The 17,170-nt window shown below is 30.2% G+C and overlaps 3 protein-coding genes across 3 annotated transcripts in view; all 3 read left to right on the top strand.

Moving 5' to 3' along the window:
• Positions 1-4,582, top strand: part of LOC122271275 (uncharacterized) — a 9,592-nt gene extending 5,010 nt beyond the window's left edge. The window contains exon 2 of the mRNA XM_043052023.2: positions 966-4,582. Coding sequence (XP_042907957.2) covers positions 979-4,578 — 3,600 coding nt within the window. The 5' untranslated portion in view covers positions 966-978 and the 3' untranslated portion in view covers positions 4,579-4,582. The remainder of the gene's footprint in view (positions 1-965) is intronic.
• LOC139426467 (alpha-latrotoxin-Lt1a-like) lies at positions 4,582-8,378 on the top strand. Its single transcript, XM_071185482.1, has one exon. The coding sequence runs from the start codon at positions 4,604-4,606 to the stop codon at positions 8,093-8,095; it is 3,492 nt and encodes a 1,163-aa protein (XP_071041583.1). The 5' UTR covers positions 4,582-4,603; the 3' UTR covers positions 8,096-8,378.
• Positions 8,379-12,120: 3,742 nt separating this feature from the next.
• LOC107440004 (uncharacterized) overlaps positions 12,121-17,170 on the top strand; it is a 15,729-nt gene continuing 10,679 nt past the window's right edge. Inside the window, exon 1 of the mRNA XM_043052030.2 lies at positions 12,121-12,411. The gene's annotated coding sequence lies outside the window, so the exon portion shown is untranslated. The remainder of the gene's footprint in view (positions 12,412-17,170) is intronic.

Genomic DNA, 17,170 nt, shown 5'->3' with positions numbered 1-17,170 from the left:
GCTTTTAAAAACGGAAACTGAAATAACCAGAGAGCATCAGCTGCGGCAATCTCATACTATTAAGCTAGGCAGAAGTGAGTAGTCTTTGTCGATAGATCTCTATTTTAGTATTTTGTCGAAAGCGCTTTTTTTTTACGAATTTATTTGACGATTTTTGATTTATATCGCGATTTTATTTGTTTTATTATTGTTATTAGTTGTTCATTGAAAAATGAGTCTCAGTCAATAAGTCTTTATTTGAATTCAAATTTATTTTAATGACTTAGTATTTACTAAAAAGATGTAATTTTAAAAAAAAAGTTGTTAAATGGATTTGAATGATTGTTTTGAATTCTTAGAATTTTGTGCACTTGCAATGTATCTATGTTAGTAGCGAGCGAAGCGAGCTTGGTTTGCGAAGCAAATCATATAAGATTGCGTAGCAATTTTCGGGGGTTGGCAATCGTTAGCGAGCAGGGGGCGCAGCTCACTAGTTTGACATGTTTGTTGTTGAAAAAAACTTAAACTCAACGTTTTTTTAATGCATAGCAACAGGAGTGGAGTTTATTTTTAACCTGAAGTGAACGTATGCATTTTTCTAAAGCAGTACACAGTATGATCGAAAAAATTTTAACAATTAATTGATTTTAGTACAAGGAATACACGTAAAAAAAGGTTAATGCTTATAAAATCTGGGAAAATTTTTTTGCCAATATGAATTCATTTGCAACCTTATTTTCATTTTGAAATATTATGCAAAAGCATTTTTTTTGAAGAAATCTTGAAGAAGACCAAACGAAAGTTGATTTCAAGAAACAAAATTTTCTGCATATTAATTGCGAAGGAAAATTCCAATAAATTCCAATAATCCTTACTTATTTAAAAAACTTTACCTTTTTATTATTTTCGAAATTTTCTGATAAATAATATATTTATATGGGAACTTCAAAATTATCTCTAAGTAAATCGTCTTTCTTCTTTGATAGGTTGCTTCTACTTATGATGGGTGAAAAAAATCTGAAGATCGATTTTGAAGTACAAAAGTTATTAAAGTTACTGATGAAATCAGAAAATGCAGCAATCGACCAATTTCTGCTGCATGATGAAATAAATCAAAGACATATTTACAGAAATATTTTGATAGCAATAGAAATTTCGATTGAAATCAATGATGAAGTTAGTTTTAAAGAGTTATCCAGTATTTTGGCATTACTGAGTGATGTAAACATTTTCCCCAATTTAATTTCTTGCTTTCATTTTGATGATAATCCCTTTAAATTGACTAATGTTGTTATAGTGGCTTGTAAACACAATCGATTAGAAATCTTGAACCAAATATTCAGTGATGATTCTTCGATTATCAGTGATCTCTCCACTAAAGTTGATGGAACTTTTCCTTTGCCTGACGATAAAGATGAAGAAAGTCACAATGCCTTTTATTATGCTGCGCGCTCAGGAAATACGAGGCTTCTTGAAGTTTTAATGAAGAAGTGGCCATTGGATTATTTTTTATCACATGCTGAAGAACTGTGTTTTCTCCTGTCAAAAAGCTTAAATGAGTTAATGTTAAAAAATGTTGATGTTGCAACCGAAATGAAGATATATATACATAGTTTTTTACTTGATAACTATTTTGAGCAAGTTATTCCAACAGACTCAACTGATTATTCTCATGATGATATCCAAGAAAGTTTGTCAGTTATTTTGGAGTACAGTGATTTATTTCAAACAATGTACAAAACGAGAGAATCTAAGAACATGCAGATGTTTTTAGCGAAGCAGATTGCGCTAAATATAATGACTTTAAAAAAATGGCTAAAATCTACATATGACAGAGTTCCTTGGGAAGAAATGGAATTTCACGTAATCTCCTTTATCCGGTATCTGAATAATCAAGGAAGTTACATCAATTGCTTTGTAACAGAGAATGACTTTGTGAAATATCTTAGTAATTTTTGTGAGTGTCTGGCAAATGAAACCACAGAAATTAATAAAATTGGCAAAGATGTATTAAGTAAGCTTCCTGAAAAATTAAAACGGAATAATGTAGTAAGCAACATAATTTCTAAATATCCGCATTTTGAAGAATTTTTCGAAAATTATGAGATAATTCGTGATTATGAATCTCTCAATATTATTAAGAAATATGTCGACGTAGTGACTGAAGTGAACAGTCTTGAAAATGGCGGAAAAACTGTCATCATTAGAGCCTTGCAAGTTTTGGGAGAGAATTTTAAAAATACACTTGAATCACCAAAACTCTCTCAAGCCACAAACGATTTTTTGATGATGTTCATACCAAACAAAACAATCACTATTCTAAAATTTTTGAGGGACTCTTTTTCGCATGGTTTTCCTTTATCAACTTGTAAAGATATTGAAGAACGTTACGGCCTTGAGTTCTACACATTTGTTCAAAAGGATGTGAAAAGTTTAAGTTATGCTGTAACTTCAGTACTCCAGAAAATAAAGTTTCGAACATTCAGAACTTTGTTGGAGCGAATTTGCAATTGCAAAGACATTGGTGAATATAAAGACATTTCTCGTATGATTCGACTTGTATATTTTGAGAATGATATAACAGATATTTTACCAAGTAACGACAATACAGTAATTACTGTATTGGAAAAATTAATTGCTGACTTAAGTGAAATTATAAAAGTGAAAACACATTTTGAAGAGAGTATATTTTTAGAAATAGCAAGTATAATTAATTTTGAAAAGAGTTTTCTAAATAAGTCCAAACTTGAGTTGGAGTTCTATCTCAACACGCTATATGGTGCATCGATCCCTAGCAGTATATTGAATAGTTACACTATTTCTGAGAAAAAGAAGAAAATCAAGCACTTGCTAAATGGTATAAACCCTGTAATGGTTCCAGAAAGCTTAAGAAGAATAGGATATTTAACTAATGAAATTTTCAAACATATTTTGTATAATGAAGATGAGCAAGATATGTCAAATATCTACTCTGCAGTTTTGAAAATATTTTATATTACTGAATGTCAAGGAGATGAAATCAAACACCTTCAGGAACTCAAGAAAACTTTTACGAAGACCAAAAAAATAACTATTGATAATATCAGAAAAATAAAAAACTCATCAACAAGGTCTTATCAAGAAATCTTGTCAAATGATATTACATCTTTGAGAAAAATAATACGTGAACATAATTTTACTGAATTTAATACAGAATCCTTTTTCATCTATAAAAATGATTTCAAAATACAAGTGGAAATTGAAATGCTTACATTATCAATTTTGTCTAGCATAGAGCATTCCAAACTTTTTTTGATTACGACTCAGCTATCTAACGAAGAGGGTCCTCTATTAGTTGGCAAATATCTAAGGAATTATCTAGCTCATGGAAATGCTGTTGTGGACATTTTAATGGATTCCACTCAGTCATTATTTTTATTTGCTTTGAAGATTATCAAGCATGATATTTATCGAAAGGGAAATTTTACAATAAAACGCATAAAGAATCTATCGAATGCAAAATCTATTGTTGAAAAACTAGAAAGACTGTTTTGTGCTTTGTCTAACGGCTCCTCAGCTGATGTGAAACATTGGATGAAAGAAGGAGCAGATATTTACGGAAAGGATCCTGACATGAGAACAGCTTTACATTTTGCTTCAAAATCCTCTAACATTAATATTATAAAGTTCTTAATTGACCGCGGATTAAATCCAAAGACCAAAGATGTTAATGATACAAATATTCTTCACATAGCAACTGCATCAGGATGTAAGGATGCAGTTTCTTATATTATCGAAGATTTGGAAATATCAGTTGATGAAAAATTTAACTATAATCAAACAGCTCTTCATATTGCAGCAGAAAATGGGTTTTTTGATATCGTTGAAATTTTACTTCATCACAAAGCTACAATCAACGTTGGTCAGTTTCATGAGACGCCACTGTACAAAGCTGTAATTAATGATAAAGCAAAAGCCGCTGACTTATTACTTCAGAATGTTCAGGATATAAATTCAATCCGACATGCAACAGGAAAGACCTTATTACATGTTGCTGCTGGCTTGGGACTCAAGAACATGGTGGAATATTTACTCAGTAAAGGAGCAGATGTTAATTCTGTATCTGATACACGGGTCACACCATTGCACAAATCTGCTTACGCTGGGCATGTAGATATTATCACATTATTGATTTCTAATGGGGCAATCGTAAATGCTAAGGATTCAGCTGACAACATTCCACTTCATTTTGCTGCTTTTAATGGACAGTCATCGACTGCTGAAATTTTATTAAGACATGGCGCAGATTTCAATGCTTTTAACAAAGAAAAACTTTCACCTTTGCAGCGTGCCATTATGAATGGACATTTAAATGTATTGAAATCCTTTATTGAACACGGCGCAAGTATTGAGGATCTTGAAAGACGGGGTTTTCCAGTATTTGAATATGCAATCCCTCATAATAACTTAGAACTCATAAATATTTTGATTGAAAATGGGATGTCGATTTACATAAGGGATCCTGATGGCTGTACTCCTCTTCATCAAAGCATAAAAAATGGTTCGATAGATATTTCGATTATAATTGCTATCCGAACAGGTGAATATTCATTCAGTTGATTATAAAGGACAAACTTTATTGCATATGTGCACTTTAAATTTTCTACTTTGGGACTCTATGGGTGAAGAATATTTTACAGAGACCTACAACAACTTAATTTCTAATCCGAGTAGGCTTGACATTTTTAAAAAGCTGGTAGAAAGTGGAATTAGCATTGAAAGTAAGAATATCTTCGGCAGAACTCCTTTGCACTTAGCTTGTATTTCAGGCTATGATGACATCGTTCAATATTTAATCCCTAAATTATTTGACATTAATACTTACGACAAACTAGGATATACACCCTTACATCATGCTGTCAGACATAATCATCTGAAAGTCTTAAATATACTGTTAGCTAGTAAAAAATGTTGTTTGGATTCCAAGACGTTTAAAAACGAAACAGCTCTATGCTTAGCTGTAACCAACAATTATACCGAATCAACGCGCCTGTTAATCAAATATGGAGCTGATGTGAATGATGGAGATCCACTTCATAAAGCTCTTATGCGTGGAAGTCAGGATATGTGTATAATTCTTCTTGAAAACAAATCAACCGATATCCTGAAACAATTTGAAGATAAAACTGAAACGCTTCTTTGGTTCGCCGTGACTAAAGGTCTAAAACGAGTGGTATCTTTTGTTCTAGATAAAAAGAAACTTTTGACGTCTGATGATTTAAATGAAATCTTATACTTTGCCATTCACAGGGGTTACGATGACATTGTAAGCATTTTATTAAATCATGGAGCTGATGTAAACTTCGTTTTTAAACTAAATTTTTGCCCTTTGCATCTAGCAGTGTTTTGTGGACATTTCGACATCATTAAATTATTGTTGGCAAGAGGAGCAGATTTTAATAAACTGAATTCCGAAAATCAGAGACCGGTTGATTTGGCTGTATTTCTGGGTCATTTGGAATCAGCACAAATATTTTTTCAGAAAAAAATTATGGACATAAATGAAAAAATCCATGGCGACTCTACTTTGTTAAATTTAGCTGCTGAATGTGGACACCTGGACATAGTAAAATTTCTCATAAATGGAGGTGCCGATTTAAATGTAATTGGAAGTTTCGGCTCAAAACCCATACACACAGCAGCTCAAATGGGACATTTGCACATTGTTAAATACTTTATTCAATGCGATGAAAAACTGTTAACAGACCGTGGATGTTCAAATATGAGTCTTCTTCATTACGCATCCGCTGAAGGCCATATAGAAGTTGTTAAATATCTAATTGAAAAAGGAATTGATGTCAATGATGAATGTGACGATGGATTCCGATCAATTCATTTTGCAATAAAGTTTGACCATGAGGAAGTAATCAAAGTATTGCTTAATTATGGTGCTTTTTATGACTGCATTAGATTGTATCAGATTGAAAATAAAGACATTAAAGGAATCTTTCTGATGACAAAAGAACTTTTTCATTCAGTTATATGCAATAATATTTCAAAAGTCATATCACTTGTTGATGAGGGTGCGTGCATCAATGCTAAGGATTCAACAGATAATACGGTTTTGCATTATGCTGCAAGGAAAGGTCATGCTGAAATTATTCTAATTTTGGTAAAAAACAACGCAAACCCTAATATATTGGGTGAAAAGAATGCTACACCTCTTCATTATGCTTCAGTCTATGGCAGAATTGAGGTAGTAATAATTCTATTAGAAAATGGTGCTATATATGATGCAATAACAACTGATAAGAAAACTCCTCTTGATCTATCATCAAGCGAAAGTGTCAGCGATCTATTAAAACTAATCGATAGCGCTTTTAAATCTGTGCAAAATGCTAACATTGAGATTTTAAATACCCTTGCAAAAATAATGTATTCCGATGTATTGAAATCGATTATGTGTACAAAAAATAAAAGAGGAAGGACTTTACTGTCTTGTGCTATTGACAATGATTTTCCTAAAATAAATCATCTCAAACAACTATTTTTCATTTATTCTGAGACCTACAATCAAATTTATAATAATTTTTTAATTAAGGAAAATGTTAATGATCATATAAGCGAACAAACGAATTCACTGCAGAAAATTTCTCCAACTCATGTTTCAGATAATCCAGATTCATTAGAAACAAAAGAAAATTCAGCAATAATATTGTATAAACAGGAGAAATATCAAGAATCACTTGATATTTTTCAGGAAATGCTTCGGAGGAAGATAGAGATATTTGGACTAGGTAATATTCGTACTCAAAAAACACGATTTTATATTGGATCTATTCTTCATAGATTAGATAGAAATGAAGAAGCAATAGAAATTTTGGAAGATGTTTACTTGCAACAAAGCATTTTATTAGGATTAGATCACTTTGAGACTTTGATCACATTGTGTAGTATGCCAGAAGTTTTAAATGAACTTAAACGGTATGATGATGCACTGAATCAAAACAGTATTATGTTGAAAAAATTTCAGGAAATGTTTGGTTCAGAAAACCCTCTGACTATACACGCTTTACAATCTCGAGCAGATATTTTAACAAATTTGGGTAAGTACGGCGAGGCTCTATCTTGCTGTAAGTGTGTTTACGAATACAAAAAAAGAGAGCTAGGACCTTCTCATCCAGACTCTTTAATGTCACTTTTTAATATAAAGTCTTTGTTATGTTATCAAAGTTCATCTGATAAAGCTCTCAATGACTTGCAAGATTTTTTAAATATTCAGGAAAATGTTGTAGGTCCAAATCATCAGATTGCGTTAATGGCTGAGAAGAAATTAGCTATAGTGTCAATCAAAAGTGGTAGATTTAGTGAGGGTTATAAAATACTTAAAAGATATGTTGCGAAACGAAAAGCTGTCTCAGGTGAAAATGATTCAAAGGTTTTAAAAATGGAGCAAGACTTAGAAAAAATGAAAGATGGGGTAGATTTATTCAATTTGCTAACCTCAAAGTATAAAGCTCCGAAACCAAGCGCATCACCTATGCAAAATATGTATCAATTTGAAACTTTTGATTCTGAAGGCACAACATTTCTTCATTTTGCTGCAAGGGAAGGACATACGTCTTTAGTAAAGTATGCATTGCCGATTGGATTCAATGTTATGGTTTTAACCAATACAGGAAATACGGCACTACATATAGCAGCGTCCAAAGGTCATACTGAAATTATCGAGTTACTTCTCAAGCATGTTAAAGAAACTAACTTTAAACAATTAACTGCTTTTATAAATGCTCGAACAAGAAATAGTGGAAATTCTGCATTACATGCAGCTGCAGATGTTGAAACTGTCAAGACTTTGCTCAAATACGGTGCCATTTATAACATACGAAACAAGGATGGTAAATCACCAAAAGATTACTCAACGGTAGACAGCATTTCTGATTTTTTTCAACTAATTGAGGAATTTTACATTGGTGCCTTGATTGGCGACGGCAAAATAATATCCAAATTCAAGTATCTTAGTCGAGAAGATAAATTAGCAGTTTTAAATGCAAGAAATGAGTTACACCACACAATACTGCAAGTTGGTGTGAATTATGGGTATAAAAAATTATTGAATGCATTGAACTTGTACTGAAATTAGAAACTTATTTTTCAAATTACTTTAAAAAATTGTTAACAGTTTAATCTTTCCCAAACGCTAATGTTGGTAAATTGTATTCTATATATAACAATATACATACTTTATGTTACATTATCAGTGCCTCCGAAGCAATGGGAACCGGAAAATAAATAAATTTGATATTTTTACCTAAAAATAATTGTGTAATAAACCGTCAAATAAACCATATTAGCTTTAAATAGGGACTTTTTACTACTAAAAAGTAAAATAATGAAATAAAAGTAAATTTTTGTCTAAATATGTTTGTTAAACATATTTACATAATGATTCTTATCATGCATGCAATATTCTTATCATGCATGTATAAATGGTTCGCAAAGTTGAAGCTCCAATTCAAAATATATAATGTTTTTACTAGTGAGGTGATATTAGAATTCAAACTGGTAATTTTTATGATTTTTAAGAAAGACTTTTCTTTTCAACTGTCAATGTGGAATAATAATTGGAGTGCCTAGTTGAATAGATGAAACGTTTAAGTGCTTTTTCAAAGTGGAGTGAGAAGAAAATATGGTGTCCAAACTATTTTGCTATAGAATTAATAGAAGGTGGGCTAATGCATCTGTGCCATATTTAAATTACAACCTAATTTAAAAATAAACTTATGCAATCACGCACACAAAACCAATGTTTATTTATGTTGGAATTAAAATTGGGAAGTAAAAACGAATCTGTTACAAATAGAAAACCTTGAGTGATTCAACCAATTTATTTTTTTTTCTCTTGTTCAGTTTATATCTTTCTTTAAATGCTCCTAAAAATGTCACTTACTCGCGTCGTCGACTCAGCTTTCTATTTAATTCTCAATTGCAAGCAATATTATTTAACGTTGTACTGTAGTTAGCAAAAATAATCGATTGTTTATTAATTATTTACCTGCTTATTGTTATCTTATTATTATTATCTACCTACTTGCCACTTGTTCTTCTTTCTGTTCAAAAATAAAATGTTTAGTGTTTAACAAAGTATATGCTTTAACCCTTATTACCGCAGCCAAGAAAAATACTGCCTAATGTCACTGTCACTAATATACAACTCATCTTGAAAAGGAAAATTTGTAAAAAATAATATTTCGTATTTATCTTGTTTTTGGAGAAACTAGATCAGCTATTTCTGAATGATGTTCTTCGAAACCCAAATGTTCCTATAAAAAGGTCACATGGGTTCTGAAAAGTAAAATTTTTTTAACCGGTCACGATATTTGAAACCAGTAATTAAAATTATATCCAATTAGTGATTTATTATTTATTTAATGATTGCGTACTTTGTATGAAACTGTTCAATTGAAATGTTTGTGAAGAAATAAATTTCATGACATTGTTTTTTCTTATAACAATACAATAAATGAATTATGAAAAAAATGTATGCATTTGGGAAAAATTATCTCAGCACTTCGCTTCGAATACGAGTAAAAATAAGCAAATTCAACAATGAAGAATTATTCTCATTGTTTTCATTTTAGTAGAAATGATATTTCAGTTTATTAATTTTTTTAGTTTATGAATGCTATAAAAAAACATAAAAAGACTATAAATGCCTCTCTAGGCCTGTAAATTAAATAGTCTGACATGAAACCTAATTTCAAGACTAGTATTGATATAATGATTTGATATGATAAACGATATGATGATACGAGAAAATGTCATTCATTCACTAAAGCTTTTGGAAATAACAAATAAAATTTAGATCATTTAATATTTTCATAATAAATAATAGTCTTTCGTTAATTAATAAGATCACAATTGCTAATGAAATTTATTCATTAAGTCCCGGGGATGGAACTCCGAGACTTGATGAATAAATTAAGTCTCGGGTCCAAAAGAGAGTTGATCATTTTGGATTCCACAGCCAAAACAAATTAGGAATCTCTCAAATAGACTATCTGATGTTTCTCATTTATTTTTTTCTTTATTATAAAGTGTATAAATATTTGTGAACTTTTTCATAAAACTATCTTATAAATTGGAGCTGAGGGCTTTTTTTGGGGCATAGCTTATAAAGCTTATTTCAGAAAATAATCATAGTGCAAAAAGCATGTTTAAGAAAATAGATACCGATGAACTATCGTATTAAACTCTTCAGATCTGATATGGCAAGTTTCAAGAATGGTCTGAAAATTGTATTAACCCCTTAACGATCGGTTAATTTTCAAGAAAACGGTCATAAAAGTGCCTATTTTTTAGCTTTTGTATTTGTATTACGGATTTGATTAGTGCTGATATCTAATCTAAAATAAACTATCTACAATTACCTTAAAAATATCCTAGTACTGCCATCTGTTGAGTAAAATGAGAAATAAAATGCTTCCCGGGCAAAAGAAATGAATTAGTTTTATTCTTATTGGCGTGTTACTACTGAACACTCCAGCCTGTCACTATCACGGGAGCGAGAAATAGAGGGCGAAACCTCACCCCGTCATTTTCACGGAAGAGAGAAGGAAGGGGTTAAAGTGGCATCTAAATTTTGAAAATTATATATATTTTTAAGCATTCTTAGCTTAATGAAACATTTTTATTTAGCTAATAGTGGTGTGAAAACTTCAAAACTGATAAAAATATTTTATTTCGTTTATCGTGATGTGAAAACTTCAAAACTGATTCTTAACTGATGAAAATAATTTTATTTCTTTTATCGTGGTGAAAAAAATTGAAAACTGATTCTTTAGAGATTAAAATATTTTTATTTTGTTTATCGTGGCGTGAAAACTTTAAAGTTAATTCATAACTTTTAAAAATAATTTTCTTTACTTTATTATTATGCGAAAAATTCTAAACTGATCAAACTATTTATTTCGTTTATCGTTATGTGAAAAATTCAAAACTGAGTCTAAATTGATAAATATATTTTATTTCGTTTATCATGATGTGAAAACTTCAGTCATTCATCGTCATATTGTATACATTTGATTCGACTTATCACCATTATATTACTCTTGTATATTATCTTGTACATAATTTTCTTGCTTTTAGCGATGTGATTTTAAATATCGCTTATTTCTTGTTTTTATTTTAAATCAAATACTTATTCTAGTGTGCAAATTGTTCTAATGCCGAGATTTTCACCACTCCCAGCGCCTTTATTACAGAAGAAAGAAACATTAAAAAACAAAACAAATTTAAGTGGTAGCAATTATACGACTTAAATTCTATTTCATCACAGAATATAGTAGTGATCTTCCCTTCTTTCTCAACCAAAAAATATTGGAAGTTCATAACAACATTTGTAACCTTATTTTTTATAAAGTTATTTCTTAAAAAAAAACATTAGGTATTGGTAGTTAAATTATTTTGCTATGAACATTATATCTTATGCAAAGTATTTGTATTTACCATAATTTATTTTACTGGCTAAACACTCGTACGAAGTTAAAAAAATAAATACTCAACAAATGGTATTGGTTAATGCAATGAAATCAATACCGACACAAATAATTAAGTTGAACCAGTTTCAGTTTTTCATTTAGTTTTTTAATTGTTCGTCTATTTGCCGAAAAAATTTTTGAGAAGGAGACTATCACTTACACCATGTTAATTTTTTGATCAAACATTGGGGTGATTCATAACAATTGTGTTTTTAAACATAAGCATAATGTAGCGTCGTCCTTTGAAGTCTTAGATTTTAAAAAAACATTTTCCACTCGCTGTCATTATATTAACTATTTCAAGATGGTTGCCATTAGCATGTCTATGTCTTTAATTTCAAAATTATAATACTTTTTCGATAAGCTTCCATGAAAACGTCAAATCTGGTTTTTTTCCGAAATCAATTTATAATTACTATTTAAACTATTTGATTTGTAATCGAGTCAAAAAGTTAAAATAAGCATCATTTAAATCACATACTATGCAATAAATTTTTCACTGTTTCCATACCTGAATCGATATCAGAATGCAGAGATAAGAATTTATCAGTCATCTCAAATTACCTTACTCGTATTTGCAAGTCTCAAAGGTGTTAAACTATTTTACAGCATTAACTTCGGATAAACATTCACTCACCTGTTTTAAGATATATATTTAACAAGAAGAAAATACTAGATTTTAAAATTAGAGTCAAAATTTAAAGTCTTAGATGCATAAATTTGATAAATTCTGTAACATTTTATGAATTTCATTATCTGAACCGAGATAAGATACGTAGTGTTTCTTTTTATTTTAAATAATCTCTGTCCTCTTTTATAATGTAAAATTGAAACTCTTATCATTTGTATTTGCCACTTCGAACAGTACTTAGACTCATTTGACATGGTTTGTTTTTAACTACTACTATGTAAGGTAAGAGAAATTTTAATATATATATATATAATTTTAATGACAATTTACTGTTGAAATAACTGGAAATGATAACAAATCTATAGGCCAAAATGGAAATAGAATTCAATTAGTGTTAAAAGTAAAATAAGCTGTTTTATTTATATCCAAAATAAAAACGTTCAAATTACACTGAGGAACAAATAGTTAGTTACATTTTTACAAATACTTAATCTTGTTTAATTCGGGAGCGGGGATTCTTAATCTGAAATTAGTTTAACTCCTGAAGATGCAGAATTTTTTAAGTGATAGTTTTTGTAGAAATGTTCAAGTTTAAAAACGTTATATATAACAGTGGTTAACAACTGGCGGCCAGCGAAGCCTATTTTTGTGGCCCGCCAACTAAAATATATTATTTGTCCTTTTTTTTAGGACAATTTTCGTAAAAAAAAATCTATATTCGATTAAAATACTTTTCTTTCGTTAAATAAAACCTATACTCTTCGTTTCTGTGAAATTTAACATACCAACGGTGCAAAAAAACTTATTTCTCAGATAAAAATCTACTTATTTTAATTTATAATTCAATATTTTTGTTTTGTACAACTTGATAAAAGTCTAATAGTAATATTTAATGTTCCTTCAAGCATAAAATGAATCCTATATAAAATTTTGATGAAGTTGCGGTCCGCCATTTGACTGGTGGTTTTAATTGCGACCCCCGGCCTCATGTAAGTTGGAAACCCCTGATATTTAACAAGAAGTCGCGTAAATGTTGCAACAAACTTTTAGAGAAGTTAAAACACATCATCAGGATTAAAATCGCATGGGAAGCCGTGCCCTAAAATGTCTTCGAACATGTCTATAGACGCTTTCCTATTATGGTCTGTTCAGAAGCACGCGAAGAAGCACATTTCCGGGCTTGGATTCCTTTGCAATTTTAATTCCAATGATTTACCTTAATTCTTCTATAAGTTTGTGACAACATTTATGTGATATATTTATATGATATATAACGTTTTCAAACTTGTACAGAGTGTCAAAAAAACGGACCACACTGAATAACTTTTGATCTAATGATCTTCATGTTCTAGGAATCAAACTTAATGGTTCGAGGATATGATCTTAAATATGCTAATTAATAGGAGCAAACGATATTTTAAGTTAGGAAATCGGACACAAAACTGTACTTTCTCTGAATAAACATACCTTTTCTTTCCTACGGATTTGAACTTCTGACCCCAAAATATAGGGGTAGCCGTAATCTGGAAAATATGTCTGGTCAAGAGACCGATCTAATGTTTGGACAACGTAGTGTTAATTTTACTTTTTGCATATTTCGCCATATCACGAGATGTTTTTCAGGAAAATTGAAGCATTTTTGAGCACAATTGTAAAAGTCGTTTATCAACAAAAATTCCATGTAAAGCATTAATTTTAGTAAATAGTTACTATTTTTGTATTATTTCCTTTATTAATAGTTGAAAAAAATTTGAATTTAACGGTATACAATTTTTTAGATAATTTTAAAGTGTGCCCTTTTTCATGGAAAAATACAAAATTTGAGCGAAATCGGAAGAATAGTTCCTGGTAAATCGAATTTTAAAAAAGTCGTGTAGTTAAAATTCTTTTTCGTGTCTGATTTCGTAACTTAAATTATTGTCTGCACTAATTAATTAGCATGTTTCAGGTTACTTCTTTGAACCATTAAGTATGAGTCCTAGAACGTGAAAATTCTATCATTAGACCAAAAGTTACTCAGGGTGGTCGGTATTTTTTTTTCTTTTTTTTTGTGCAGCATTCATTTTGACAAAAAAATTGTCTGAAAATGTCTAGTTAAAAAAAACTTTAACTTGGCGAATGAAACCGATTGCAAATTTAAAATTGGCTATACCAAGGTATCTATGATCCGTTAAATGATCTCACGTGACAGAAAACCAAAAAAAAAAAANAAAAAAAAAAAAAAAAAAAAAATCCCAGAGTAAACACATTTTGACCTGAGAGAAAATGAAATTCAAATAACATATGTAAGCTTTTAAATGTTCAAATTGTCAAGATTCAAATTAAAAAGAAAACTCTCGCAAATAAATAAAAACAAAAATTAAATCAAAAGAAAGTTATCCAGTTTAACTGCAGTTTTTGCGTTTACATTAATTAAATAAGTAGTGAAATAACTTTAAGGTTAGCATAATTTAAAATAATAATAATAATAATCACCCACTCCTCAAAATATTATTGCATAATTAAGCGGATTTATGTTATTCGGAATTTGTTGTGAATGAAAAATAATTTTTTTTCCAGAAATATCACGTTTTTGGGTTTGATTTCGTTACTTAAAATATAGTATTTACATGCAAATAAAATATAGTATTTAGCATTCAAAAGAAATATAGTATTTAGCAAATTATTTAGCAAACTTAATCTTGCCTAGATAATCTAGCATACTTAAATATAGCCTAGAGAATCTTAGCACATCAAAATGAGATCATTTTATATTTTGCGCATTGTACAATTAGGAGAATTTTTCGAAATACTTTATTATACTGAGAAGCTCCAACATATGTTCAACTCAACTCACCGACCTCCGAAATTGCAAGTAAAAGATACAAATATTGACCTCAAAAATAGTAAAGTAGAAACCACACTGCAAAAATCCTTATTGTATTAGAGTACAAACAGCAAAGACAAACAAAAAAATACTGGTCAACCATATAACTTTTGAGCGGTTGGTCGGAATTTCACTTTGTAAAGTGTTATAGCATTATCTCAAAGAAATTTCTTGAATTTTATATAACAGATAATTGTAACCACAATTAACTGTTACAATTACCTGTTAACGGCGGAATATGCATAGTTTGATTTTGACTTTTTGAGTTTGATTTGAGTTTGAGTTTGATTTGATTTTGATTGACACTTTTTCTGAAGAAACATATAAATTTTTCTATTACAAATTCGATTTAGAGAACAAAAATAATCCCTAAATCCAAATTTCGTAAGCACCTGACAATTGAGAAGCCTACAAGGACATATGAACATTTGGCATAATAAATGGAATAAACCCAATTTTTGGCATTTGTAGAAAAAGATTCAGTTAAAGCATTACTTGAGAATCGTGCTACCTTCACCTCTTTAGACCCGCAAATCTGAGCAATTTCACAAATTTGAACACCCCAACAACCTAGTCCTAGTGTTTTGAATTCAATTGGGCACCTGGGTCGCGAAGCGATCCCTATCCCATTCATCTGGAATTTTAACACTGTTTTGGTTGAGCATTAAGGTAAGCAGGCAGTAGCACCCCAAAAAATATGCAGTAGACAATTAACCCTTTGCATCGTAGACAATTAACCCTTTGCACTCGAGAGGTGACTGTCAGTCACCACTGTCGCCTGTAAATTACCCACCACTCTAAATATGACATTTTTTTCACGTTAATGTTTAGTTACCACTTAATTCAGTGATCTCCGGGTACTATAACGTAAGTTTGTGAAAAAAATCTTTCAAAACATAAGTGGTGGCGTCCATTTCTTTAACTGATGAAAGAGCTTCGAGTGCAAAGGGTTTAAAGCCTTACCACAAGAAAGCTAGAACAAAGTGGCATTTTACATAAACTTTCGAATATTTTAAATGCAGTAGGGTGTGGAAAACTTTTTTAATTCAAATTTGTAAAGCAAAGAATAATTCATTAAAAACCAGATTCAGCTACCACTAGAAGAAATTTTACCAAAAAGTGTGAAAAGTTGGCATGTCTTAACCGAGGTGCCCACAATCTGAAAACATTATAGCATAGCAACAAACTTTTTATAAGACTATCGAAAATTTCATTTTCACTTCAGTCTTATCAAAACAATTAGAGGTTTTGCATCACTTCAAACAAAAGGAAAATAATTTTAGTATATGTGATTGCTTTAAAGCGTGGATATTTTCAAAATTTAGTTGCGTAAACTTGTATCGTACAGTGAAGTAAATACTGCGTTGCCGCTGGCCTTGGAAATTTCAAAAAAATGTTACGAAAGTAAAACAAATGCTGATAATTTAATTTCTGTGCAACTACCACTAAAAATTGTTTTCCCAAGAAAGTATGTATGCAAGAAAAATTCTAGCGTAAGCCTATTTTAATCTAAACTAAAAAGTAAATATGTCCCAAGATTCATAATGTAAATAAAAAGTAGTAGTAAGATTTTTTTTCCCTCAAATAATAGCCAAAGAAAAAATATTTTTTTACTTTCGTATCTGGCTGTTTCAATTCAAATAAACGACACAATTTTGCTTGCAATAAATATAGCATTCTATTCCCAAGAAAAAAAAAATTTTTATTCATTTAAATTGTATGAATTAAAAAACAAAACTTGATATTTGAACTTTCATCTACTTGAAAGAAATTTGCTTTCGAAAACAGAAATTAATCTTAGCACAGTTGCTCCCCAATAGGTGGAATTATTAAAAAATGAAAAACTGGTACCGTAAACCGGGGCGAGTCTACCCATTTTTTCAGTTTGTCAACTTTCAAGTGGTCAAACTTTTGTAAATATTAAAGAAAAAAGGCTTTTAATAGGTGTTTCGGAATCGCTATTTATCCCTCTTTAAAGCTGTGAAATCGATTTTAGAAAATATTAACAATTTTCGCTGTTACTGTATATTTTTATAGAACTTCTGACAAATCTCTCGTATGGGGCGAGTCTACCCATTCTACTAAAATGAATGTTAACATTGTAAATAATCAAATTTTACTATTAAATTGTTATTTTAGTTACTATATAGGATATTTATGAAGTAAAATTCATAA

This window comes from Parasteatoda tepidariorum, chromosome 9, assembly GCF_043381705.1.
Source record: "Parasteatoda tepidariorum isolate YZ-2023 chromosome 9, CAS_Ptep_4.0, whole genome shotgun sequence".
Taxonomy (NCBI): Eukaryota; Metazoa; Arthropoda; class Arachnida; order Araneae; family Theridiidae; genus Parasteatoda; species Parasteatoda tepidariorum.
This window is presented reverse-complemented; position numbering and strand designations above follow the sequence as displayed.

Coding starts and splice junctions, on each gene's coding strand:
- LOC139426467 (XM_071185482.1), top strand. CDS start 4,604: ATGTGCACTTTAAATTTTCTACTTTGGGACTCTATGGGTGAAGAATAT.